The 26809-nt window shown below is 36.9% G+C and overlaps 1 protein-coding gene across 22 annotated transcripts in view; it reads right to left on the bottom strand.

Moving 5' to 3' along the window:
* Positions 1–26809, bottom strand: part of EP400 (E1A binding protein p400) — a 48199-nt gene that overhangs the window by 14171 nt on the left and 7219 nt on the right. For 10 of the 22 annotated variants that reach the window (XM_040576783.1, XM_040576787.1, XM_040576785.1 and 7 more), the window contains 35 exons: positions 25079–25166; positions 24539–24646; positions 23452–23831; positions 22879–23181; positions 21935–22120; positions 20374–20514; positions 20182–20260; positions 19683–19735; positions 19139–19193; positions 18381–18470; positions 17065–17172; positions 16142–16335; positions 15781–15958; positions 15060–15196; positions 14522–14691; positions 13891–14065; positions 13354–13490; positions 12486–12672; positions 11352–11518; positions 10553–10707; positions 9794–10030; positions 8573–8737; positions 7566–7733; positions 5500–5591; positions 4691–4989; positions 4115–4317; positions 3843–4012; positions 3441–3637; positions 2913–3024; positions 2100–2243; positions 1735–1893; positions 1383–1466; positions 674–805; positions 520–564; positions 258–411 (listed from right to left, as the gene is read on the bottom strand). In XM_040576783.1, coding sequence (XP_040432717.1) covers positions 258–411; positions 520–564; positions 674–805; positions 1383–1466; positions 1735–1893; positions 2100–2243; positions 2913–3024; positions 3441–3637; positions 3843–4012; positions 4115–4317; positions 4691–4989; positions 5500–5591; positions 7566–7733; positions 8573–8737; positions 9794–10030; positions 10553–10707; positions 11352–11518; positions 12486–12672; positions 13354–13490; positions 13891–14065; positions 14522–14691; positions 15060–15196; positions 15781–15958; positions 16142–16335; positions 17065–17172; positions 18381–18470; positions 19139–19193; positions 19683–19735; positions 20182–20260; positions 20374–20514; positions 21935–22120; positions 22879–23181; positions 23452–23831; positions 24539–24646; positions 25079–25166 — 5452 coding nt within the window. The remainder of the gene's footprint in view (positions 1–257; positions 412–519; positions 565–673; positions 806–1382; positions 1467–1734; positions 1894–2099; positions 2244–2912; positions 3025–3440; positions 3638–3842; positions 4013–4114; positions 4318–4690; positions 4990–5499; positions 5592–7565; positions 7734–8572; positions 8738–9793; positions 10031–10552; positions 10708–11351; positions 11519–12485; positions 12673–13353; positions 13491–13890; positions 14066–14521; positions 14692–15059; positions 15197–15780; positions 15959–16141; positions 16336–17064; positions 17173–18380; positions 18471–19138; positions 19194–19682; positions 19736–20181; positions 20261–20373; positions 20515–21934; positions 22121–22878; positions 23182–23451; positions 23832–24538; positions 24647–25078; positions 25167–26809) is intronic. The other 12 variants (XM_040576788.1, XM_040576795.1, XM_040576784.1 and 9 more) reach the window with 6 other exon arrangements.

Genomic DNA, 26809 nt, shown 5'->3' on the forward strand with positions numbered 1-26809 from the left:
CAGCCTAACTCACCCAGCAGAATATCTATTTTCTAGGATTTTAGAGGTAAAAATAACCATATGTCTAAATCAAAAGACACACTGTCTAAGACAAATGGAGCTTTCAGTGACACAAGACCTCAGTGAGACAAGAAATTTCATATCCTCAAAACTGTACGTTTGATCTTTACTAGACCAGACATGTAGGAAGTATCAAAAATCCCGACGTTTTTAACTTTCAGCAATAAAACTCCCAACAGTTTTGAACAAGCGTTTACCAGAAGGATCTGTTTTGTGTCGTTTACGTTCCTTCCTGACATACACTGGAGGCAACTTTGATTCTGGAATAGGGGTGGTATCATACATCAGGCACATAACTGAATCAATATAGATATCATTGTCATCCTGAGGTGGAGTGGGGGGAGTCCAAAGCTGCACAGAAAAAAAAATTGTAGTTACTGCACTATTAACTAATCACAGGTTTTTATATTTCAAAAGATAAAAAGCCTATTTAGGCTGCCTGCTATTACGTGTACTTACTGGCATAATTTCAGTTTGTCCATCTGGACCTTCATAGACATACTCCTACAGAGCAAAAAGAGAATGCAATTCAAATGATCTGACTGAACTCTGAAGGAAAAGGTATTCTCAGAATAACTTAATACACTTAAGAAATACAATAATCAGGAATTACTTTGTTGTATGCATCCTCTCGAGTGTAGGTGAGAAGTTCTTCTTCATCCTCCCAGAGCATTTTTTGCTCTTTTTCCTTTAACTCCTTCATATGCTGGACTTCCCATGCTTTCTTTACAGTTTTCAATTCCACCTAGGTGAAAGTTAGACTCCTTATAAACTTTATGCAGTAACAGACATTAGATCAAAAGTTACTGATTTGTGTTTTTGCGGACAAATTCCTTAAGCTTTGATATTTACAGGCAAAGAAATCTTAAAGATACTTTATATACTTTTATGGTCAGTTAAAGGAGATTTTGCAGGTATTGCAGGTATTTAAACCCTTGAAATAAAACTCTGAGTTAAACATTCAAGACAACCAGAACAAGCTCCTTTACCCAAATAAGCAGGCTCACTGAAGCTAATGATATTTTTCCCTGCTATCAGTGGAGTACAACAAATATTTGCTGAACTGTGCTGAATAATGGCAAACCCATTTTACAAAGAAGAAATGAAGAATTGACACCTGCTTAAACCTAAAGAATGACAAGACAGGAAAAACTCTAAGGCATTCTTGGTGTTCATAAAGTACAGCAAGAGAAGACAACAGAGGTGCCTACAACATACATACTCCATGCCACTGGAGCACCTTCCACTTCACACTGAAAACATTAACCCTGCTTGTACGCATTATGATGAACAACATGGAATAGAAATATTTGCTATTTTACCTCATTCAACCGAGGCTCAGTCTCATCACCTGAAACGTGGAAGAGCTCTAAATAATTCAAAGCGTACTTCTCAATTGGAGTCAACTGTGAGAATGTATCAAAGAAAAAGAAAGTTAGTACTGAGGATAACAAAAGAAACGTAACTGAAGGAGAGTGTATCAAAGGTTTCCTGAAAACTAATCTCCCTTTCCGATAGTTTAACAACAGCTTAAAATCAGTATGTTTCCCATCCATTTAATGAAGTATCAAACTAATTGAAAACAAAGTTGCTTTAAAGCAAGACTGCAAAGGAATTGAAATATGTGAACTAAATATGACTTTTTAACTAAATATTCATGGAAGGTCACGGTACCTGATCCACAACAGCGACTAATTCCTGCAACGGTGAGGGCTCTTCGTTGTATTTTGTCTCGCAGAGCTCTGAGATTAAAGGTTTAATGTGTGACTCAGATCTTATTTCTTGTATGTAATCATTTGACTCTTCATCTTCATGCTCAATACTGTTGAGGGCCTTTAAGAAAGACATTTTTTAAAAATAATGAGGACTTCAAAAACATGGAAAGAAACTCCCATAAGAAGTTCACTAAGGTCCAACACAAATTTCTGCAATAAATCTCTCCTTGAGCAAGAGAAACAGTCCCCCCAAAAATACGATAGGGCAGATGTTTAACACTAATGTTGTACAGCTGTATTTTTAATGTTTGGGTTAATAATTACCTCTATGAATGGTCGTGCAACTTTAGGTGAAATGGTTTCTGCTGGAGAAGGCTCCTGAGAAAGTACTACAAACTCTTCTGCTTTCACTCTAAATCCAGAATCCTCCATAGGAGAATGAACCTCAAACAACTCCTGAATGGTTTGCTTGGTAGTTGGAAGAAAAAAAGAGAAGCATATTCAGCTTTCAGAATTATTTTGGCTTTTATATTATTTTAAATTAACTTAGGTTCAAGTAACCTTATAAACTATGTACTGACTAAAGAAAAAAATAAATCTTTATCTTTTATTTCTGGAAAATTGTCCATTTTCTCTTCTGTAATTTTCTCTTGTGACTACACAGTAGAATAAACTATTATTGAGGAACTTATAGGAAAGCCAGAAATGCACGCTTTAACAACCTACATCACAATATCAGGAGTGCCAGAAGAGGACAGACTAGCTTCATCAGTGCTGTCAATGTTTTCTGCACCTTGAGACCAGCCTACATCACTGAATACCCAAACTTTGTATTTCATGTTTTCAAAGTCATTGAAAACTTCAACCTTACAAACTACAGAAGTTTGTAGCAAAGTGCAAGAAACCAGAATATAAAGTCACAAAGGTGATGACTATACAAGCAACAGAACAAGAGCAGAGAATACCACATTCTCTCAAATACTGACAGCTATGTTCCAGCAATCCTGAAATCTAATATGCTTGCCTATCAGTTCCAGCCCAAACACATTTCTTATACACTGTTATTAAAAATTCCAGCACAGATTTTTGAAATTATTAAACACCACAACACTGGTGCATGTTTTAATATTAACTTACCTGTGTTAAAAAGGCCATTGAATAGTCATTTCCCTGAGCAGCTACTTCTCTGATCAAGTCCTTTGTGCCATTTTTCAAAAGCTTCTCTTCTACAGAATTACCACTGACAAGCCTAAAAAGGGAAGAAAAAAAAAACAGATAGCTTTCAGAAACAGAAATTTCCCTTGTAGAGTAACGATGAACTTTTAAAAAACTTTTTTTTTGGTGCTGGTACAGGCCAAGAACAAAACAGATACTACCTTCTCTACTTTAAAGTTTTCTTTTAACAATTAGTATAAAACACCTACTATTTAAAAATACGAGGTATGCAAGCATAGAAAAAACATGCATATATGATTCATTAATTACACGTGTGTTAAGAAAGACTATAACTTCGCATGATAAACTGGAGGAGGGGGGTGAATATTGAAGTGAGATGATGGGTTCGGCACTGTTTCAACTTTATTTCAGATCATTTAGGGCAGTGCTATCTGAAATAACCTTACATTAAAGCGTGTTAAGGAAAAGTTGTTGATCTGTAAGCATCACCTGTATATGTGGATATCTTTACACCTCCCAATTCTGTCACACCATTCCTGTGCCTTTGCATCCATCACTGGATTTAGATCATTGTCATAGAACACAACAGTGTCTGCCTCAACAAGATTGACTCCAGTGGAGCGACTGTGAGAAGAAAGGATGGCACAGAAAATGCGCTTGTCTCTGTTGAAACTTTTCATCAGCTCCTACATAAACGGAATAAAAGCAAGTAGTAAATAAACCACACACCAAAATAAAATGCCAAACCACATTCACTAAAGCCTAATAAAAACAAAAAAGACAAAAAACAAGTCAATATTTCAAAAGAAGTGAGAAACAACATAAATTTCCTTCAACTAGCATATAAAAAGCCTAGGGAGCACGTACTGTGGTACCCATGGACGCACTTACCTGCCGCTGTTCATAGTTAGCATATTCATCAATCCTCACAAACGTGAGGAAATGGAAATTCAAGAACAATTCCAGTATGTCCAACATCAGAATCATCTGTGACAAAATCAGCACACGGCGCCCTTCAGATTTCAATTTTTGAAGCAAGACAGCAAGAGCTTCTAATTTTCCTAAATTTTAAAATAGAAAAACAATAATGTTTTTTATATAGACACTCCGTTGATCCGAAACTTGAAATTACCAAAGTATTGCCACCCAGTGTCCACCTTTACCTGAGTCATACTGCACCAGCCGGAGGTCAGGAAACTGCAGCAAGTGTGGAGATGTAATCCGTTGCAACTGATGCAAGTGTGGAGCTGCCTTCTGCTTAAGACTGTGTTTAAGGACTTTCAATCTGTGGCTATATGAAGGGGGAGGATTTGCTACATACAAACACGGGGGAGCAGCAACTGCAGCTGGCAATACGAAGAGAGCCCTGTGAAAAGCATTTTAAAAAGTGAATGCCAGGTTAAGAAGCTACGCACAAAACGATGTGGCAATAATTTTCAGCCTGTCAACAGTGTAATTTTACACTATTACCTACACACTTTGTTGAACTGTCTTAGTAAGCAGTACAAATCTTAAAAGTGTTAATATTCTCTCTCTCCCCATCTTTTTTGTTTTATCTGTTTTGATGATAGCTTCTATTAAGATGTTTGTTATCATTTACATCATTGTCTGGTGAATAAATCAATCTAAACCAAACAAGCTCATGAACAGAAACAACAACTTTACAGTTTTACTGAAAAGGACTGTTTGAGAAATAACTAAATGTGGGAAAGACCTACAAGGGCTGAGCCGCACATTACCTGTTAACAACATCCCTTAGAGATTCTTGTTGCTGAACCAAAGTCTGGATCATTTCTTGCAACGGATCACTTGGGCCTCTGGAGGCACTTGAAGAAAGGCAACAGTTCACAAAGCCAGCCCACCTCCAACTGTTATCCTCACAGGAAGACAGCTGAGAGGGCTTTTGTTCACCAGTTAAAGAACAAATACCCAACAAGTCTCTGCCATACATTGGAGCCCTTGAACAACGGCGCTCATTGCCAGAAAATATTCTGTCCAGACGTTCCTTTAAAAGTCTGTTCTTTTCTTCATATGTTTCCTTTCACAAGAAAAGTTGAAAAAAAATGTATTTGCTGCCAGTAACAATTACTTAGAAATTCAAATTTCTTTAGAATTAAGTTATCAGGACCAGAGTAATGTGTGTCTTTTAGTATTAACATGCTCATTTCTAACAACTACTTAGACCAATCACAAAACATGTAAGTTTCAAGATAAAATTTGAAGATTACATTTAAATCCAATAAATATTAAAGTCAATTCCACCTTAGATTGGTGTCTTGCTTCTATTAGAGTATATTTCATAGTTTTCAAAAAAAATAATAATTTATACTTGGGACATTTCAAGTAATGCATTAATATTGATAAGTAGCAGTTTCTTGCATTTTAATGTTTGATGTTTTCCAATGTTTTATAGATTGCTTAAGTACCTTTTTAAAAAATTGTCCACATTAGAGATCCATGAAATTTGCCCAATTGCCACTGTTGTAAACTATAGGTTAATATCAACCCTGAAAAGTTGCATTTCCATAAGAAAATAGAAATTAAGTACCTGTGATTGTCCATGTGTAGGTGCTGGTTTTAACACTGCTCCCATATCACCAGATGACAAATTAGTAACTGCAGTTCTACCTGGAATACAAACTGAGGATAAACCTTGTGTTTATATATTTATTCTTCTGAAGTTGCATTTATTATTCTCAATAAGCAGACATTTCTTAGCTGCAACACATACCAACATTACAGATAAACTTTTAGTCTAAATATTCATTCGGTACTGGAAATTTGTACCTCCTTCACTACACATCAGGCATCTGATACATGTTTATTCCAACTATTTTCACAAATATAGGAGAACAGAATTTTACTTTGCTTTGCACAAAGACCTGTTGCATTCATAGTTTATTCAGAATGTCATGTATAGTGCATTCAAAACTTATAGTCTAGATCAGAAGATCATTCTAATTTATGTTAATAAAACTATACAATATTTTTCAGAAAATATATTAGATTGGTATATCTACAAATTAAAGAAACTATATATGATGGAATCTAACAGTAGCATTTCTGTGAAGTCAACTGTTTTCTGATGTTTTACCAGGCACCTAACTGAACTATAAGAACATTACACACAACTAACTGAAAATACAGTGATACCCTTCATGTAGTAGCAGACTACAGACACCATGTACTGATTATTTTCTTGATATGATTTATAAGTTTCTATCTCAGGCAGAATGCATTGCTTATCAGCACTGATTATTTGTAATAGAAAAGCAGCACAACCCCCTGCTAGTCAGTGTGAAACTGCATTTAATGGTGAGTCGATACGCCAATGAAGAATTGAATTCAAGTTAACAAGCAGGCACTAGCTCTTACATTAAGAATAACAGTCTCTGAGGAACAAGCAGAGTTGAAAGCTTTGCCTTCATACATTTTTATTACAGAAAAACATGCCAATAGAGATATCCAACATATTCCGATCACCCAAAGCAATTTATTTATCTGGTATCTTTTCCAAAATTCAGGAAGTCAAAATAGGTATTTTCAATATGCTTTACATCTTCCTCCAAAGATAAATAGTAATTTTTTTCTTTCAGTACTTGAAAACAGTATTTTTATTATTATTATTGCTTTTAACAGAGCTCTCTCTTTACCATCACGAGAGTAGTAAGATGTGTGAGTTTTGGAAAAAATCTTTTATCTTGAGTTATCGATTTCGGTTGCGGACTGTGGCCATATTAGGTGCACCTGTAATGTTATCAGAGCTCAAGGATGAAACATTTGAGCCACAGATCTTACAAATTATGACAGAAATTCTTTACCTCCCAACAACTGGGAGGCTGCTGAAGATTCCTCTTCCTTTTTATGATGAGGTTCTTAGTCTTCAGAATGTCAAAATATGAACTTCAAGGGCACATTAATACATCAAAAAGGAGCAGTAAACAGTCTGTTTTAAGTGAATGGTTTATATCCAGAGAAAATTACAGCAGATGGCCATTTCCAAGGCATGAACTCCTAGTACTGCATTTATCACCACTTAACAACCTGCTGTTATGTTGTAAGTACATCCTAGACCACAATTTCTCTATTGTTTTTCGATCAACATCTTGATTGTGTTTTAAAGCAAGGAATTGATCATATTCACAGCAAGGCATCTGAGCAGTATTTACGGAGGGAAACGAAAACAGTAGCTTGAGTAGATAGAGAAGCAAAGAAAATTAGTTATCAGAATTTATGTGCAAAAACAGAGGGAACTGCTGGACATTCTATGTCAGTATAAAAAAGCATCACCTTGATCTTTCTTTGAAAAAGAATCAAAGTATTTCAAACTCGTTTCTTCCCCAAAAAACCTGACCTAAGATATAACTGGTAAAGAAAATTCTATGTATTTAATTTGGCTTCAAGCTCTTCCAAGTTTGTACTAAGACTTTACCTAAAACTTCGGTACACATCACTCATAAATCACTAGTCAGAAAGATTTCCCTCATAGTTTACCTGCTTCTGAACTCAACTGAAAAAAAAATACAATCTGTAAAACTGTGGAGTATTTATGAATATGTGATTTTAGCAATTGAGTGTTTAGATAGAGACATTTCTTCAGGTCAGAAAACCTACCTTGCTGTGTGACTGCCGTGGAAGTTGGCACACCTGCTTGATGCTGGTTTCCTAAAGCATTCAGAGCATTCTGAACAGTTCCAGCTTGGGAAACTGTCTGCATGACAACTGGACCCTGAGGTCTCAAATACTGCTGTCCTGGTGCTGAAACAATTTGGAGAACGCTTCCTGCAACAGATGGATTTTAAAAAATTAGACTGGATAGAGTGTAAAAGGACCTCTAGTGTTCTGTAGCAAAAGATACCACTGTTATAAACCAATCATTACTGTTTCAAACTATGTTAAAATTTTTCCCCAAAAAGTCATTATACCCATCTGATTTAAAATTCCATAATTTCTGCTAGGAGAGACCGAAGTCTTCATAGTTATACAGGAGTTTCACATGGTCAGAGTATCATTACATATCTAGGTATTTTATACGGAATTTGGACAAAATCCAATTAAGTAAAAAAATCCTCACTTAGTGTTTCCTCTATTTATTTTGTTAGCCATAAGAATCAAGATTTCTAAATTCTCCTGAATTTGGCAATGCACGCACCATCAGGAGGAGAAATTTGAGAGCAGAAAGTATTGTAAGTAGAGCTTTCGGATCAGCGAAAGCTCTGATCAGTACAGAAAAAATCATAGGCACACCAATCTTGAAGTGTTATTTACACCATTTTCGAACAAATGAAGAATATCCTTGTCTGTTTCTACTCATCAGGTAATTTATCTGAAATAATATCTCACCTTACTTCAGCTGTATTGCATACATGTGAAAGCAAATTCAGTAATAAAATCTTGAAATACAATACAGAAAGGAAAGTAACCATGTCTTTCACTTAATACACATTTATTTTCAAAACAGAGCTAGCTCATTATCCATCTCACGCAGAAAACAGGTAGAACAGAACAGTACAAACTGGCAGGATGAAATCTCCTTAATATACAGCAACAAGGAATGTGCTGCCCACATCAAAAATGGAGCATTCTAAATAGCAGAAAACTCACTGTTTTGAAATTAGTACCTTGTAACTGCAAAGGCTGCCCTGCAGTGAGCTGGCGAAGTTGACTGTGTGATAAAGTAAACTTGTTCCCTTGGAACTGCAGTGTTACAGGGGTCTCTGGCTGAGCAATTCTGCCTTGTGCTCCTGCTATAGAAGCCAGCTGGGCTATTTTTACTACCTCACCGCCTGTTGAGGAGGAAAACAAGCATTAAGAAAAACAAAGTGGAAGGTCAGTTGTTCAATATTCACAGTTCTAAATTTTGGTTAGTAAACTGGTGCTGAAGCGCCTTCCATGCAGAATTATACTTAGTGCATCAAAAGTGTCATATAAAAGTTAAGCAGGTATTGCTTTCTATATTTGTTGGACAAACTGGAAAAAAGCTGATTGTTTAAAAGCTAAGAACATCAACATTTTAGAAGTTAACACTTTCATTAGCAAAAAAGGTAAGAGCTACCTGAAAACTCATGTGACACTTTGTAACAGAACAAGTTTAGACACTAAAGTGATTTCCACTGCCTTTTCAAGAGCATAAAGGAAGGTTGAAGGAAGAGACAAAAATATTCACACGTTGCTATAGAAATACATTTAAAGTAATACGAAATTTGCTGATGAAACATGATTTACATTAAGCAATCTGCACTTAGACAAACCAAAAAGCTTTAAAGTGACAAGGACCAAGCTTTTTGTGATTTAAATGCAGAAAGGTTAGAGGCATTTAAGCATTAAGTTTTACGATCTTGAGAAAATACGGGCATGGAAATTTAGCTTTTGTAAAGGCAGTGCGTTACCCCAGAGAAAAAATTACTACATCAGTGCTCAGTACTCTACATACATGCTAATAGGCAGTGCACATACAACCTTAAAGCAAAGCCTCATTGCTTTTCTCTGCCTAACAGTTGCGACGCTCCTCTCTGTGAGAGGCCTTTAGCAGATGGATTAGTGTTTAATATGAAAGGAATAATTAGGATAGAGCTAAAACATTTGGTCTGAAGGAAGTCTTGCCAGCAGAAGGAACATGCAGAAATAGGAGATTAAGTTGACACCGCTAATGTATGTCCACAGCAATTCTATTGTTTCTTATCCAATTTTTGATTTTCCTTGGTCATAAGCAACGTACTGAGCAAGGCTAATCAGAAGAGTGAAAAAAAAACAACGATTCTGTACACATTTTAGGGTGCCTAGTAACTTAACCTCGTTGTAGTAAAAAGGTGGGAGAAACCTCGAAAGGGGAGGCCACTTACTAGGCAACCGTGCCTGGGCCTGGGAGGTGAGTACCAGCCTCTGAGGCAGCACACTCTGTTGGATGGTGTGCGGGGGGGGCTGTGGCTGGGCCTGGCCCAGCTGGGAGGCCTGTGCTGTGGTCTGGCCCCGCTGTTTCACAGGATGGGCTGTGCTAGTTGCTGTGGTGAAGGTCGCTGCGGGCTGGTGTCTTGGAGCACTGGTGGAAGCCTGAGTTGTCTGAAACTGTGCTGCTGCGGCTGCAATCGATAAGGTTTGTTTGTGCAAGCTGTTAGAGGTTTTAACTCCACTGCTTTAAACAACCTGCATTAAAAAGAAACCTTCCAACAGGATATTAAAACGGCTACAGGAAAGGCTTTTCCTTACAGACTGGGATTTCTAGCCATGCCTACTACTCCATCCTACTTTTACAACATTATTTATTTGGTAAGCATTGTTTAAAGGTTAAATAAATACACAAAAGTACTCTAAATTCCCAAGTTTGACAGAACATTACATGTGATCAGGGTTTAAATACCAACTATGACATATTAACTCCATACACTATCAGTTAGGTTACACAAAGCTTAGTTTTGCATTACACTGGCAGATCATACTGTAGAAACTAGTGGGGAAATTTACTGGCAATTAGTTTGTTGGTATTTTTAAGCTATTAGTATTCTAGACCATTAAGCTAGATGGAAAAAGAGTTCTATTGTCAGGCTAACTGGTATCGGTGTATTTAGAAGTCTATCTAATCAACAAAGCCCTAACCCTCTTACCTTGATTTGAGGACACCGTAGCTATGGGTGACCTTCCCCGTACTTGTCCCTGTTGAGTTACTGTTGCTGTGGTCACCGTGCGTTGTACCTGAGTGCTTGGAAAAACTACAGTCCTGCCCTCTGGTTTCTGACCATACTGAACCGGTTGAAACAACCTGAAAAGAACATGAAAAGTCAAAGGCTATAGGAAAATCATAATTTGGCTTTTAATAAGTAAGCTCTATCAGCAGGGAAAGCATAAACTGATCCCTCAGATACTGATCTCTTGCTTACAGATCGCTGATGCTGGCAAGACTCATCACTGGCAAACTTCAATTACGGAAATCCCATAAAGTCAGTTTGCCAAGTACACGCAAGAAGAAAATCTCCATTGCCATGCAGCCAGTTGAATGCAGGAAAAAACAGAACTACAGTAAACAAGTTACACAGTCTAGCTTGAAACTGGAATGGCATCCTTGTACCATTTCCAGAGAGATGTCAACCTGCCAGCAGGTCATCGGGCAACTCCTTTTCATCAAAAAACCAGTTCCACATAATTTTGAGATTTTCTGAGAGAAAAATACTAATACATCCACCAATCAAGTAAAAACTTTGGGAAATCAAAAAACAAACTTCAGAAGGATTGTATAACTGCGGAAAACTATTAATATGAAATCCCAACTTACAGTTGTAAATAAGAAAGAATAAAAAAAATACAAAGCAAAGTCTGAGAATTTACATGAATCGCATTACCAGAGATGCAGAGAGAATTACATTTTGTTCAAGTAACTCTAGCTAAAAGGAAGACACTTGAACATACCTGCTTGGTTTGAGCTTCACTGGGTTAGGCCTAGCTGGTGGTGGAGGCGAGCTGTAGATTTCTTCAATTAATTTTCTAGTAACCTTTTGTTTTGGCAACAATTGTGCTTCATAATGAGTCATTTTGTTTTCCATTCCAATGAGATCAAAGAGAGACAAGTCTGATTCCTAGAAGTATTGTAAAATAAGGTTTATTATTTTATGTGACAGCACAAACAGTTAAGTATTCTCTATACTAAATTCACTTTCTACATTTTACTTTTTAATTTGAAATACATTATCTAAGTTTAAAAAGTTAACTATTAATTATTAGCCAAAACCATCTAGAAACTTTGGAAACATATCTTAAGCTGGTAGTCCCGTTTTATGCATCAGCATCAGAAACAAGAGAATTTAAATCATTAGCTGCCACTATAGAAAACAAGGCAAGCCATCATTTGACAATTCCTCATACACCATAATTTCCAGAGAATTACGTAAAATTCTTAGAATGTGTTTGTTGACTATGGAACTCAAATGCCAAACTATAAAGTATGTGTATAATTTAGGTGTAGAAAAATACGAAGAATGAAATATGATCAGCCAAAAAGACCACCATTACTCATGCTTCTCTCTAGGGAAATCATTCCATTATCTTGAGAGAACACACCTTTGATGATAACGCAAATAGTGATACTTCAAATGGACTGACAGAAGCGTACTAATTTAGTCATTGAATCAGTGTTTAGTTTCATGTGAATAAAGAATGGGTCCTACTCTCCTTTAGCTACTGAAAGCACACAAAAAAAAGAAACGTTATAAATAAGCACTGTGCTACCCAAAGTGTTGCTGGTGTAGGAAAACCGCAAATGACTATGGCTACGATGAAAGCAAAGCCAATTTCTCTTCAACCAAGTAGTTCATGAAAAATTGCAAACTACTTGAAAAAAACATGATTGGAAAACACTCGAAAAGCTCAAACTGCTATTATGAAAAAGAGACGCAGCAAATGTGCGCTTGGTAGGCATCGGTATGGAATAGTGAATTCCTTCTATTTATAACTTCAGGTACACTTACGATGTATAACACAACAATATTAAGTACCAGTATTCTACGAGGGCACTAACAGAGAAAAATAGTTTACTTTTCTACTTACCTTCCAAATATCCCTTTCTAGGGCACTCAGTACAAGAGATGCAGTTCTGTATTCCAGCGTTTCTGATACATAAGAGGTACTTGAAAGCCGGGGGTTTATCAGATCAGGGTGATTACAGATCCTTTGTAGCTGCATCAGGACATGCAGGACACTGATGAAGTGCCCACTTTTGAGGGCTTCTTGGGTTCTACCAAATAATTGATACAGAAATACATCAGTTTAAGCACATTTTTTCAAAGCCATAAAAAGATGTCCCTAAATCAGCAAGGTGAGAACGTGCAGCACAATATGTTATGCAAAAGTCTATAATGCAAGCTTAGTCTTTACCTAGGTCTTTCCAGGGTGGTTTAAGTAACACTGCAGTGAATATAAAACTGGGAACATGAAGCTTAGGGACCAGTGCTACCTTAAAGTCAGATACAATCTTACCATCTCCCTATCCTCCAACTTTCTTTGTTCTGTTTCTGTTCCATCCTTCCACTTTTCAATAACCACTTGGTATCACAGCACAAGTTAAGAGGAGAAAGGTGGAGGGTGGAGGAGGGAGGAGAGGCAGAAACATTTTGGGCTTTAAGAAATAAAGAACCACGCATTAGAGAGAAATCTTGAAGCAAAACAAAGGCAAAACTGACCAATAATTACAATTTGATTTTTAGGTTTCAGATGTAAAAGCATGTGTTTTTCATTAGGCTCACAGCATCATCTGTCTATCACTTTAGTTTACAATTTAATTGTATTCTAACCACTGGTCATGCAGGAAAAATTCAGAAAAATATTAAAAACACCTCCAACCATGACATTCCAAGCATATCATCTTGCTTAAGCACCAAAAATGAGAGCATTTTTATTTCCTGTTTTAACTCCTTACCCTGGTTGTAATATGACATCTTCATACATAGCTTTTTGTCGACTAGAAAGACGACACTTTAGCACATGTTCGTATTTCTTTGTTAGCTGCTTTTCAACATCCCTCTTTGATCTTCGCAAGATAAATGGCTGAATCATCTGAAACATTTCATAATTGAAGAAAGAAACTTCTCTCACTTCAAAGATGCAATTTTACAACAGGAAGCTAAACCCATTCACACCCAATACATTTTATGTGACAAAACTCATATGCCATATACAATCATACCGAACGTACACAGTTGTATAAGCATGATTTGTTCATAAATTTCTGCATGTTATCCTTCAAAATCTGAGCCTCACATAATTTTCATATGATACCTCTATACTTTTTTGGTAGCAGAAAACCCTGCTTACAGCTGGACTTTCTGTCTGAACTGAACAAAGATTAAGAAAGGCCAAAAATCTAGAGGTGAACCACATCTTTTACTTTTTTTTTCCTCTCCAACATCTTCTACACCTACTGTAGCATGGCAGATGAAAAAAAATGACAACATACTCTGTGTAACCTGATGACCAGTTTATGGCAATAATCCTGGTTCTCTTCATTAGCTGCTTTTACTGGAAAATCTAGATAAGGCCTGGAAATTCCCGGAATCAAGAAGTGTACCATGGTCCACAACTCCATTAATGTGTTATGCAAAGGAGTATCTATCAGAAGTAAACGATGTTGGCTGCAAATAATAAAAGAAAAATTGTAATCAATACAGGATTTAGCTAACATCACTATGGAGACCAATATTCAAACACTGTACAGGTTTGTCAGATACACAGAAGAAAGGAGTAGTGCTAGTAAAATTAAATCTAGGATAAGTTGTCTTTTTAATCTTGCATATACCACCAAACTAGCTTCCTCATTGCAGAGAACATACAAGGGAACCTGTTTTGAAGCAGATTATCAGCAAAGAGGAGTTCTAGTGTTACAGTGGAAATAACCAGAAGATCCTGAGCATGTCTCTGTATCCTGACTGTTTCAAGTAGAGGCACCTCCATAGGCAAGTGCTGGTAAATAGTACAGTAATTTGGGCAGACCAGAGTATTCTTACTGTTCTCTTTTGAACAGAAAACTGATGTGGCGTGAAGAAAAAAAAAAAACGCTGCCAATATGAAAAAAATGCTCTATGCCATACCTGCGGAGACTGAAAAGTGCTTCCCAGTGTTTCTCAGTCATGTTCTTAATTTGTTGCATCTCATCTACTATTAAATATTTCCATCTCATTTTCATAAATGCCGGGTGGCCTTTGAACAATTGCTTGTAGGAGGTGATACACACATTAAAGCTGTTGGGTTCTGACCATTCCTACAGAAAAGGAAACAAAGGATGAGACAGAAAAGTTAAGTCAGAACGCGCTGGTATAGCTTCATTAAGAACAGAAAGATGCTATGACCCAAAGCGTTCTAAAAGATAGCCTTGTCTTTAAATGGCAGTCCGTTCAGAAAGCAGGTTAAGTATTGCATGTATTCCTCAATACCAAGGAAGTTCCAAAGATGCCTTTCAAAATCTAGAACTGTTAGCTGTGAATCTCTCGGTAAAGCAACTGGTAGTGTTAGAATTTTTTTTATATCCCATCAGGACAGAAGGAATATACAGATTAATGCCAGTTAAGAGAAAAGTCTTGCCATCTAAAATGAAAAACATAACAGTGTAAGATTCACGGAACACAGTACCTGTCTCTTTGCTCTAAGTTCTCTTTGGCTGCCAAAATAGAGAAGAATTTTCAACCCTGGGCACCAGCGTTTCAATTCCAGCTCCCATTTCAGTATGTTACAGCTCCGTACAACAACAAGGTGAGGGCCCCAGTTACCTACAGTTAAAAATAGAAAGAGACTCCTATAATTCACGTGACTTATCTTCAACCCTGATTTTGAAAGTACAGAACACTAAATTCATCATTAAATGTGAGATCCAACAACATCAAACAGAAGTAATTTAATGACTAATCTACTTATTATTTTGAATAAAAGATGAGTCCCACAACTTTTGCCTTACTTGTAATTCTTAAACCATGCTGACTACAACAACACTGTTAGTAATACCTGAGATGACATACAAGACACATTCGTCCAACTGATTATATTTACTCCTTGAATTTAACCATCTGCAGCTATCTGCTTATTACAATTTGTGAAACTTTTTTATTAAACTAGTAAACTAGGCTTCAGAAGAATTTTGTCACCTAGAAGGTAACAGCAGATTGGTCAAACAGTATACTTGATATGAAAGCACTCCTTTGTCACACTTAACCTAAGAAAGCTTTTCTGACATAATCCCACTCTGTACATTAACTAAAGTCTGATACAGTTCAGCAGAAAAATGTGACCTTACTCTACCATTCACAAAGACAATGTTGGCCCAGTACCTGTCTAAAATTGAGACAAATTAACTCACCTTCATTACAGGCCAAATGTGCAAAAAAGGCAATAATTTGCACTGTTTTGCCAAGCCCAGCTTCATCTGCCAGAATGCCATTGAGGTTTTTCCTGTACAACTTTGCTAACCAATCCAGCCCAATCTTTTGATATTCTCTGAGAGGCCCATACAACAGGGACGGAGTATTGTATTTTACCTGTAATGAGAATTCATTGTTACTTTTTTTTCAGTTAGATTGACAGAGCATGTAAAAAAAAATACATACTGTAATTTGATAAGCAGAAAACATTTACTGTTATTTGTGGCTAAAATCTGTTAAATCACATAAAAGCCGTTCTTCATTTAAACACACACAGTAGCAGAAAAGAGGGAATTTTACCGTTGTTGTTATCCTAGAGCTGCCTTTAGGTAACAGCATTTCTGCTGCAGCAGCAACTTCTGATATGTCTCGCATGTGCTTCTTCGGAGGACTTGATCTGTCTATACTTTTATACTGGTCAATGCTGAGGAGAGAGTCTATGAGGACAACTTCTTTCTGAGGACTTTCCCTATCAGACATATGGTCATCCATTTCTGTGAGACAAAAATGACATTGGCATATAAAATAAACAAAAACTTAAGAATCAGCTACGCAAAGGAATTGAGATGGCTAGCATTCAGTAATGGTTTAAAAAGAAACAATTACATGATCTTCAGGGTAGTCAAGATAAAATTCAAGTAGCTTAAGCTCGGTAAGATGAGCACGTTCTAGATGTTCACACTAGGTATACAAACAAGACCATTAGCTTTTCACAACTTCTGTGGAGGTCCTCTCATATTACCTATTACCTATCTTCAAATACTTAATTCCATCATCACTTTAGTACAGAACAGATGGCAACCGTGTAATAACAACTACGAAGTGTGCTCTCCTATTCAGTGCAGAGAAGCTCTTTTATCACTCACTATTGTTTCTGAGAATTTCACATACCATGACTTTAAGGCAGGCAAATATTACTCTCTTTTTCATGAACTAAGAAATGAAAGAATGGAAGAAATTCTCCACAGGCCTTTATCCAAAAATATATAGCAATAACAGAAATAAATCTAACCATCTTTCCAAATGCTTACTCAGAAAGCCACTGTACTTTCCATTCATTCTTGTAGAGAACATTGCTCATCACTTAATAAAAATAATTTCAGATGTAATTCATTCAATATTTGTTTTCCCTTAGCATAAAATGTTTTTGAATACAGAACCTAAGAGCCATTCAATTTATTTCACACTGTAAGTCAGCACTTTCTTCTAGACAAGTAATTTACCTTCCTCACTGCTATCCTCTTCACTGTCAGGTTTAGGCTGGGGCCAGTGAAAATTTTCAGAAAAGGCACCTTCATACATCTTTAGTAAATCATCCAGAGGCAATTCAGCTGAAGGTCATTAAAGCACATGAGTTTAAAAATATCAAAACTTAAAACAAACAATACCATTATTTTTAATCTCATGACATTCTTCACTTTTATAAAGACAGTCCTCTAATCAGAAGTTAACTGAAGGAGTAATTACTAGTTGGAGGAAGGCAGTATTTATTTAATGACCCAGAGTATAGAGTACACTTGGCATTACACCATGTAGCCTGCTCATCCAGGTTGCTTTTTACTATACTACAACCCACCACGCAAACATACAGTAAGCTACTGGTTGGTAAGGTAGGGGCATCAAATCGAAGTGGTTGAAAGACAACTGAAGACTTCCAAGTTTCAGAACTGAACTGCACCTCAACCCTGCTTAACAGTATCTCCACGACCCCTTGTCTGATCTGTTGAGGCAGGAATGTACATGTTGTCAGTGGCCAATCAATCAAGAAACACCCTAATTAGGAACTTGGCTGACCAGCCAAGAGTTATAATCCCTCCAACTGGCCAGCTGGCTGCAGCCACTAAGCTGCCAAACAGACCAAACAAATGGATTAGGAAACTGCATGTTAATTGCCAAGCGGGCCTAGCTTAATGGGAAGCTCGCCTCTGAAAACCAGCACGGTTTTTACCGTGATAACTGAAGTGATCCCTATGGGACACTTTGCACACATCAAGCTCTGCATAGTAGTTACTGTTAAGTTCCTAATGAAAGCAGATCAGCAGCATGAGCATTGTCCCTAAAAGTCCTATACCTTTCAAATACTTAAACCCCAAAAGCAGCCTTTCAGCACCATTTCAGACTTATCAGATGCATCACAAAACCCTTCTGAAATACTCAGGACAGTTGATGACAAAATGTTTATGTTCACCCTGCTATACTTCTGTTTTTCAGTATTTATCATACGTACCTAGAACTTAGATTGAGTCTTTTGGTTGAGGTTTTAAAGAAAAGCCATGCTTCAATAGAGACTTCTTTTCTCAAGCCACCTTGCATAATAACTAGGTAAGTACATGGACTGCTTTATGAAGTACAGAAATCCATCATCATAAACTAACTGCTATAACTTCCCAAACAGAAAAATAATATCGGTTATACATGACTGAATACCTCAATGCATTCAACTTTTCATCTATAAGCCTATTTACAAATCCAGTAACTGCTGCATGTTTTTATCTGTTGTTTCACAGCCCACCAGAGAAGAATCAAGCTACATGCCTACCTTCTTTGGCTAGATTAGACAATTCAGCTTGATGGTTTATATTTCCTTCTTTAGCTTCTTGTTCTTCAATTGTTTCTTCTTCATCTTCAACTAAAATCAAAACAAATGCTAACTGTGTCATTCAAGTTACAAAATAATTCTGGAAGTTTATAACTATGTACCCTTAAAGCGTACTAGCATAGAATATTACAAGCTAGCAGGATTCAAAAATAATGGGATATGTATATGGAAATCAAGAAAATCTGACAGCAGCTATACCTATAAACTAAAAAAAAATATGAAAGGGAGAGAAGCATTTCTGTCTCAAGACAAAAGACAGTCTTTAACTGTTTACTGTTGGTTGACAGTAGTCCCCAGATTACTCTGTAGCTTTGAACTGGGAATTTTCTTTGTCAGAAACGTGCAATAGATGTCTTCACAAGAAAGTCACTAAAGTAGATGTGTTATTCAGTCTGAAAGCCTCAAAAGAAGTTTAAGACTACTGGTAAGGTTTGAAAAACAAAGGAATGAGAAGAGAAAGAATTTAAAATCTACCAAAGATGGCAGTTTGATTCCAGGGAAAGTTTTATTTCCAAATTTTCACTGAAGCTCTTTTCCACAGTTGACTATCTAATCTCTCTAAGAAGTGGATTAGGGTTGGTATTATTTTGGGAAAGGCAGCAGGTCCATGCAGAAAGACTGAAAAACAGTGGCCTCGGGGTTTTAATGCATAACTTATGTACTATGCTACAGACAAACAATTTTGAAAAGTGACATACCTTCCTCATCAGTCAAAGATGTGCTTGCCTTTCTTTTCCTTCCAGATGAAGAACCCTAGCATTCAATAATTAAAATATTTAAGATCTCAGAAAGCAAAGCTAGGATTTTTTTTCTTTGCAGTTTTAAAGAAAATGAGTGCCTTGCAATGACAGCAGCAATCACTAATAGACATTTAATATCTATTAGCACTTTTCTGGTCATGGAAAAACAAAACACAATAAAATCAAACTGGACATGCATGTACACTATCTTTGTCAAAACCGGTTACCTTCTCCCCAGCATTTGTTTCCAAACTCTCATTCTCACCATTAAGGACAAAGATTAAGGTATTTCAAGGTGCACATCACGCCCTGTAATTCTAGCTAAATTGTGCATGTTTTCAATGAAGTTTAAAACTGAAAATTCCCTTTGGATCATATCCATAGCATTCTGCTTTACCTTGTGATCTGAGTATTTTACCAGCTACTGTCAACCTGAACAAGCAACACTGTATGAAAAAGCACAGCGTGACCAGGCTGACTAGCTCAGGTTCAGAAGACTTACCATTTCACTTTCTTTTTCCAATAAAAGCTCTTCTGAAGGCTTAGCATCCTTACCTGGAAAATTATCACACTTGATGTAAGTAATGGTTTTAAAATAAATAAGTGTAGATTTAGATTAGAAATTAAGAAGAAATTATTTTCTCAGAGAGTGGTGAGGCAATGGAACAGGATGCCCAGCAATGTTGTCAATAACGCATTCCTGGAAGTGCTCAAGGCCAGGTTGGATGGGGCTTTGAGCAACCTGATCTAGTGGAAACTGTCCCTGCCCACAGCAGGGGAGATGGAATTACATGATCTTTAACGTCTCTCTCAACTCAAACCATTCTACAATTCTATTAGTCACTTAACAATTTTATGTTTATGTTAACTTTTAAAAGCGTCTAACAGAGAACTAACACTAACTAAATCTAGCAGAAAAACACTGCAGAGTTTTGTACAGTTCTGTTGCCACCAAGTAACAGCATTTATATTGAATTTCTTATGAAATGAAATGCAATTACCTTTCCTTGAAATTTTCTTTAAATTCAAAGCTTTTTTTCTTTTCTCTTGAAATTCAATTTGCAGTTTTATTTCAACGACCTAAAATGTAAATCAAGTCTAGTAAAACACTTCCATTTTAGAAATTAATTACTGAAGATTAAAAAAACCAGTGCAACTCACACAAGTATTAATGAGTCAATATTGTATTTTACCTGCTCAATGTTAGACCAGAAGTATTCTATTTCTCTAGCAATTGATGCAGCAATTCGCCTCAGTTTGTTTTGTTCCTCCCTTTTAGCTCGCTCTTCATTAAGTTTCTTCTCTTCATGGTAACGGGCCACAGTTCTTACCATCTATGATACAAGAGATACTGACTTAGGTTACCTCAAAATACACATCATCACATTTCTTAAGTTTACATTAGTTGGCAGCAGACAGATATTGACTGTAGCTTTAATAGATGTTAGCACTTAGTTCCATTATTACTAATGCTTACCATGTCAGTAAAACAGACATGAAACTGGAAAGAAAAAAGAAAATACAAGAACTATAACGAAAAAATCTGGTAGAGAACTCTTAATTCACTACTCTCTCTTAATACAAGAATTAGGAAAAAAAATCTACTGTAATAATCGGCAAATGCACAAAAGAAAACTTAGTTTTCAGGCAGCACAGACAAAGTCATAGAAACCACACCACAAAATGTCAGAGACCAAAGGTAAAAAAAAAAAAAAGTTCAAAAAGGGAGCGCATACATAAATGACAGATAAGTCAGTGGCTGCTAAATACTGCTTCAACAGGAGGTCCCTAAAATGCTGACTTCCAGAAGTTTGAAGCATACTGCCAGGGGAAGGTTCATTTCACGTTTGCCCTGCCTGTTTCTCCTATTTTTAAAAACCTACCATTAGCCACATATGGAGTGAGTGCTTGAAATCCATATTTAAATTATTTTCAGATTGCAGATCTGCTTTTACAAAATGATGCACCTATCTTAATACTTTGCTTACAAGGAAGAGAGTCCTGAGTTCACATTATTTCAGAAGACACAACAGAAAACAATACGGTGATTTCAACTAATGACCTTCAGTTGCTCTCTTCATAACCCCAAACTGGTCATAAATGTATGGAAAGAACGTACAAGATTGATAGAATCCATAGAAAATGCTTGCTTGTTCTACATAAACAAGTTTTACATATTTCATCTCATATCATCCTAGTTTTCGTTCCGTCACTAAATTAATTATATGCACCGTGTTGCTTTCTTTTCCTACGGAAACCATTCTGTACCATGTTTCCACTGCTGTCCCTAGTGGAGACAAAGAATGGAAACTGTGGTTTCCCCTACAGATTTTTCTTAGAGGAGAGTTAGACAACCACATCCAATGGAACTTACTTACAAAATTCTGTATTTACTCTTCATTGAGAGGAAGTAACCAGTATATAAGGCAGGCACAATAACTGTCATATTTAAATATGACATAATTAACGTATTTACTGGATCCCCTAAATAAGCTGGTTTGATTTCCAGAGGAACAAAGACCACAAAAAAAAAACCTATTATTCGCATCTGTAACAAGTAAAATTATCAAGTCCATGCCAAATGCTAGAATATTCAAAGCTAACAACATGGCTTCTCATTTAAGTTAAAAATCTGTGCTTTATATTCCATGACTTTTATCCAAAGGACCAAAAAAAAATATTTAAACTTTGTTACAGAATTGAATGATATCAAGATTAATTGTTCTGATTCAAAGTTGTATGTATGTCAAGTACCTTCTTAGCAGTTGCCATTTTCCATTTTCTCTCTTGGGCAAAATCGGTTGCCATCCACTGCATTTCTTCCAGCAAATAATCCCAGTGAGATTTGGGTCTTGGAGCTTCTTGGAGTTTGGGCAGTCGCCTCAGGGACCATAAACCTTCCTTCCTCAGTTCTGCTATCCGCTGATGGATTTGATTTTCCTTAAAAAGAAACACATATGGTTACAGAGAAGCTGCAGAATGCACCTAGAATAGTAGTCAAATATAAAAATAATAATTGCTCACACTTCATCAAAATAATTGACAGCAAAAAAAAAAAAAGCAGTGAAACAGCATGATAAATGCATTACAAAACTAAAGTCTGAACTTTACATTAATGGAAAAATTACTAGGCTAAATTCAACCTATGCAAAAAGAGTACTTCAACCTTTATTACAAGAGATAGTCTGTTAAATAACAGGATAAAAAGTTTCACTTGGAAGCACAAAAATTTACAGGACATATGTAAACTATAATCAGATAATCCATTTTTTCATAAACTGAAATTGCAGCTGTATTTAGCCACAGAGAAACCCAGAAGATAAATATATCTTCCTTACTAATAGGGCTTGTTTAGGGGAAAAAAGTCATCTTTATGATGTTAAATAATCAAAATGTATCTCTAGTTAGTTATAAAAATAAATAAGGTTGCAGACACCTTGAATGAGTAGATATAATCAACATAATAGAGAGAATGCAATGACTGCATGAAGACTTGAGTCTTCTTTAATTTCTCTGAATGTCCATAAAAGCCAAATTCATTAAGTAAAACATATGAAAAAATAAAAAGAAAAAGAAAAATCACAAACAGGTAATAGCTCGTTTTCAAAATTAAAACATATTGCCTGCATTAACTGCTACCTGTATGTTAACTGTCGCAAGTTTTTTGGGGAAAAAAAAAAAAAAAAACAACAACTTACCAGCTTTACTTGCTCAGCGAGCTTGTCTTGAGAGTTGTCCTGTGGTAATGCTGCTGCATTCTGAGCTGGACTTTGTGTTTTAGGAGCTGCTGCTACTGCTAAGCCTGGGGGTTTTGATGCAATAGGAGACAGGGACTTGTTAGTTGCTGGAGATGTCCTGTTTGTTTGTACTGGGTATGTAGAAGGCGGTGTTGTGCCTGAGATAGTTGCTGGTGCAACAGATGAGGTAGGCGGTAGTGTATTTGCCGTAAGACGCTGAGAAGTCTGAGCAGGATCTGCAGATGGTCGTGTCAGAGTCACAGTCTGCCCAAGAAACGCATGTTAGTGATGAGTTTGGCATTCAATGCTGTCTTAGTCTGCATTTCAGTAGAACATAATAAGGACTTTAATTTAGTGAAAAAATTATACCTGTATTTCTACAAGGAAAGACTTTGTTTGCAGGCTACTTCTAATTGCGTTTGCCCAGAGGAATTTAAAAACGCTAACATTTTTCATATATTTTCAGGACGACAATATTCTTACATTGTACTAGGCGTTGAAACAGACATTTTCTCCCCAGTGAAGTTCACATACCTGTTGTTGTATTGTAGCTTGTGGCTGTGACACTTGGTTTGGTGTCTGTCCTTGTACGTGGATTGCTGGTGGCACCTGCTGTTGAAGTGGTGCTGGAAGTGGAGCAGAAGTCAGGGGTATGCTTTGGGGCTGGATCTTCACCTGAATCTGGGGCTGAGTTGGAGATTCCACTATCTGTGGTTGCTGCTGCGAAATCTGCAGTGCAGCTGGGAGAGACGCCATGGGGACATTCACAGGTTGCAGCCTCCCCGGGAGCTGCGGCGGCGGTGTATGCAGACTTGCTGCGTTCTGCACAGGAGGGCCTTTCGATGGGTCGTACTGTTGTTGACTCTGTTTCTGTCCAGTCAGCTGTACGGTTTGAGGAGTGGGAGGCATTCCACCTACAAAGTAAAAGAAAACAACTCAGATGAAATTAAAAGGTCCAATTCTTTTTACTAATATAAAGAGGAAATCGACTGCAAATAGACTAATTTGTTACTTACTTTGCCACAAGACACCATCACTTGAAAATACCACATCACAATCACAAAATAAATCACTATTACAATAAACAACAAAGTATTTCATGCACAGGACTGCAACTAAAATTTGGAGCACGGCAACTACTAAAAAAAGAAATGTCATTAAATGTCTTCTGAATGTCCTATACTTCAAACAAACACAAAAAAGACTGGTGAGCTAATGGAAATTTAACCTAAAATAACTACATGAAGTCTAAATAATATTTAGTTCTTAACACATTCACTCTAACATAATCTAGAGCTTGGCACGAATAATGAATAAAAATTTGTCTTGAATGTTGCAAATTAGGAGGTTTCCTTTTCACGATCCATTGGCTCAGGTCCAGAATTCCCAAAGTAACCGTTTTGCATCAGCACCTGTGACGTATTTCCATGCCCACATGCACTTTTGGAGCCCGTCACTCAGCTCCTTAAACAAACCAGGCATTGCATACCAAGTATTAATTTACATGGAGAAGTAGGTGGTGGGGCTAGGATCTTGGAAGGTTGGAAGCCCAAGTTTCTAGTCCCATCACTAACGTCTCCTTGTTAAATTAATGTGCAATTGGCATGTGGTGACACAGTACCTTGTGCCGTTGGCATTAGCTGTTGAAGAGGAACTCCGGAAGCCACACCCGGATGCTGAAAAACCATCCCATGACGGCCCACTTCAATTCGTGGTCTCTTAGACGAATCTGTGATATTCAAATTCCATTTATGGCATGGTACAATGGAATGGGTTCAGTTTCACAAAGCAAACTACTACACATGATTCCAACATCAGCTCAGAAAGCTACGACTACTATACATGTGTAGCATTTATGAAGAGCATGCTCCAAGGGCAGGATCCTTTTCACTTCCAGTTGGCCAGCTCCAATCTTCTCAGCCAGAACAAGCAACCTAACAACATCTCCATGCTTGCCAGGTCCGGTCCTATGTATTGTGAGTGGCGTGCCCTCTTCACACAGCACCATTCACAATAGATAGTCCTACCAATCTGTCAGTTTCCAAGGTGAGACAAAACTGTGTTTCGATAGTTACTGAACAGTGGGCTCCGTCAACTGTTTGGAAAATGAAATAAAAGAAAAAAGAAAAAAGGAAAAAGAACTTTTGCTCAAGAAACGTACCTGCTGGTGCAAGTGCCTGCTGTCTATTAAAAGCTTCAATGTCTATGGTGTTCACAGTCCCCGTAACCGGAGTCCCTGTATGCGTTTGCTATTGGAAAAAGAAAACAAATCACAGAAGTTCAATCTGTAGGTAGTCTAGCACCAAGACGTAAGATACAAATGGATCTAAAAAGGCCATCAGAGAACAAAGCCTTGAGAACATTTCTACAACTAAGAAAACAAGACTGATTCAATATCCGCTAGGAAGTTTTAGATGTCCGTATTGCCCAGATATTCTTCCTTCGGTCTGAACTTCAAAATCACAACGAAACTGATGAAGGTGGTTATAAAGAACACATTTACATTGCCCATTTTTTTTGGTTTGTTTTTTAAATAAATTAATGTTTGCATTAATGTATAACCCTGCTGCAATGAAGTCAGAACAACATCTTCTTATAGTTTACAGCTGCAATAAAAGGCTGACATGAGAAAAATTAAACAGTGGGACTTCATTACAGGATTAATTAGAAGGGACATCAGATTAAGGACAGAAGTCACGCACAAACTGTATCATAACTAAGATGACAAAAATCAGAAATGAGAGTCAATGCATTCGTGAAAGCTAATCCTTTTCACTCTGTGCAAAACATCAGCAACACAAAAATTAATTCTCATCCCAAAGACAGTTCAAGCTTAGTTGAGTCTCCAACACTGTCACCTTTAGGATGGAGTTCCATGAGATTTAGGCTCGCAGTATTTCAGGAAGAACTGCTAAGACTCAGAAGAGTGGGAATAAAAGAATCGCAGCAACATTGCAAATTCCAGTTCCAGTTTTCCAGAGGCTAGCCTCGCATTTGTTTGGCAAAATGAGTACAATGAAGTAACTTTATGATGAGAAACATGGGATTGCTATAGTGCTAATGTCACCTCAGAGCATGTCAGAAATTACTAGACATTTTACCTGAGGATAAATATCATGCACCTAAATATCATGAATTATCAAGCACTGATGGTATTGAGAGAGAAAAGAAATCTCAGGGCTTTGATTCAGCAATTTAGAGCTTAGCTTCAGTAAGGTTATGCAGTGCATAATAACTTTATTTTAAAATTATTACAATTAATATTGACCAAGATGTCAGCTGATATATTCTAAAAAACTCGTGCAAATGGCAGACTTGCATGGAGGATTACCTTAAGAAAGTAGTCTGTGAACTTGATGATTTCCATGCTCTTTGGGCTCTCAGCACTACTGGCAAATTATTAACGCCCAGTTCTTTTCTGTGAGTTTCTGCATCATATTTTTAAACTCTCCTCAACACTGAGCCATGTTATAACCAAACTAAATGAAACTTAACATGAGAAAAATCAGGGCTACCCAAAGAAAGGGCTTAAGAGCTTCTATCAGAAAACAGAGGCAGCCTTTATGTATTGCAGCCTCCATGCCCTGGAAAATGAACTCATCTACCACTCAAGCTCTCTAAGTGTAATCTGCTGTTGGTGAGAGCCTCTACCATATCAACGTACAGTGAGGGTTTCCAAATGTTGTGAAAAGTTACTACAACATCAGAGCAAATACAGCAATTTCCCCAAAGAATCTTCTACTTCATTCACGGGTCTTTGCTTCTCTGATTTTTCACAAAAATTCTGCCACAGAAATTTTGTAAATTAAACCTAAGGAAATAAACATTGGTCCATATTGAAATAACCTGTAGCAGCCACAACCCCACATCTTCAGTGCTTCATTGAAGAGCA

The sequence above is a fragment of the Cygnus olor genome, chromosome 17 (genome assembly GCF_009769625.2).
Source record: "Cygnus olor isolate bCygOlo1 chromosome 17, bCygOlo1.pri.v2, whole genome shotgun sequence".
Classification (NCBI taxonomy): domain Eukaryota; kingdom Metazoa; phylum Chordata; class Aves; order Anseriformes; family Anatidae; genus Cygnus; species Cygnus olor.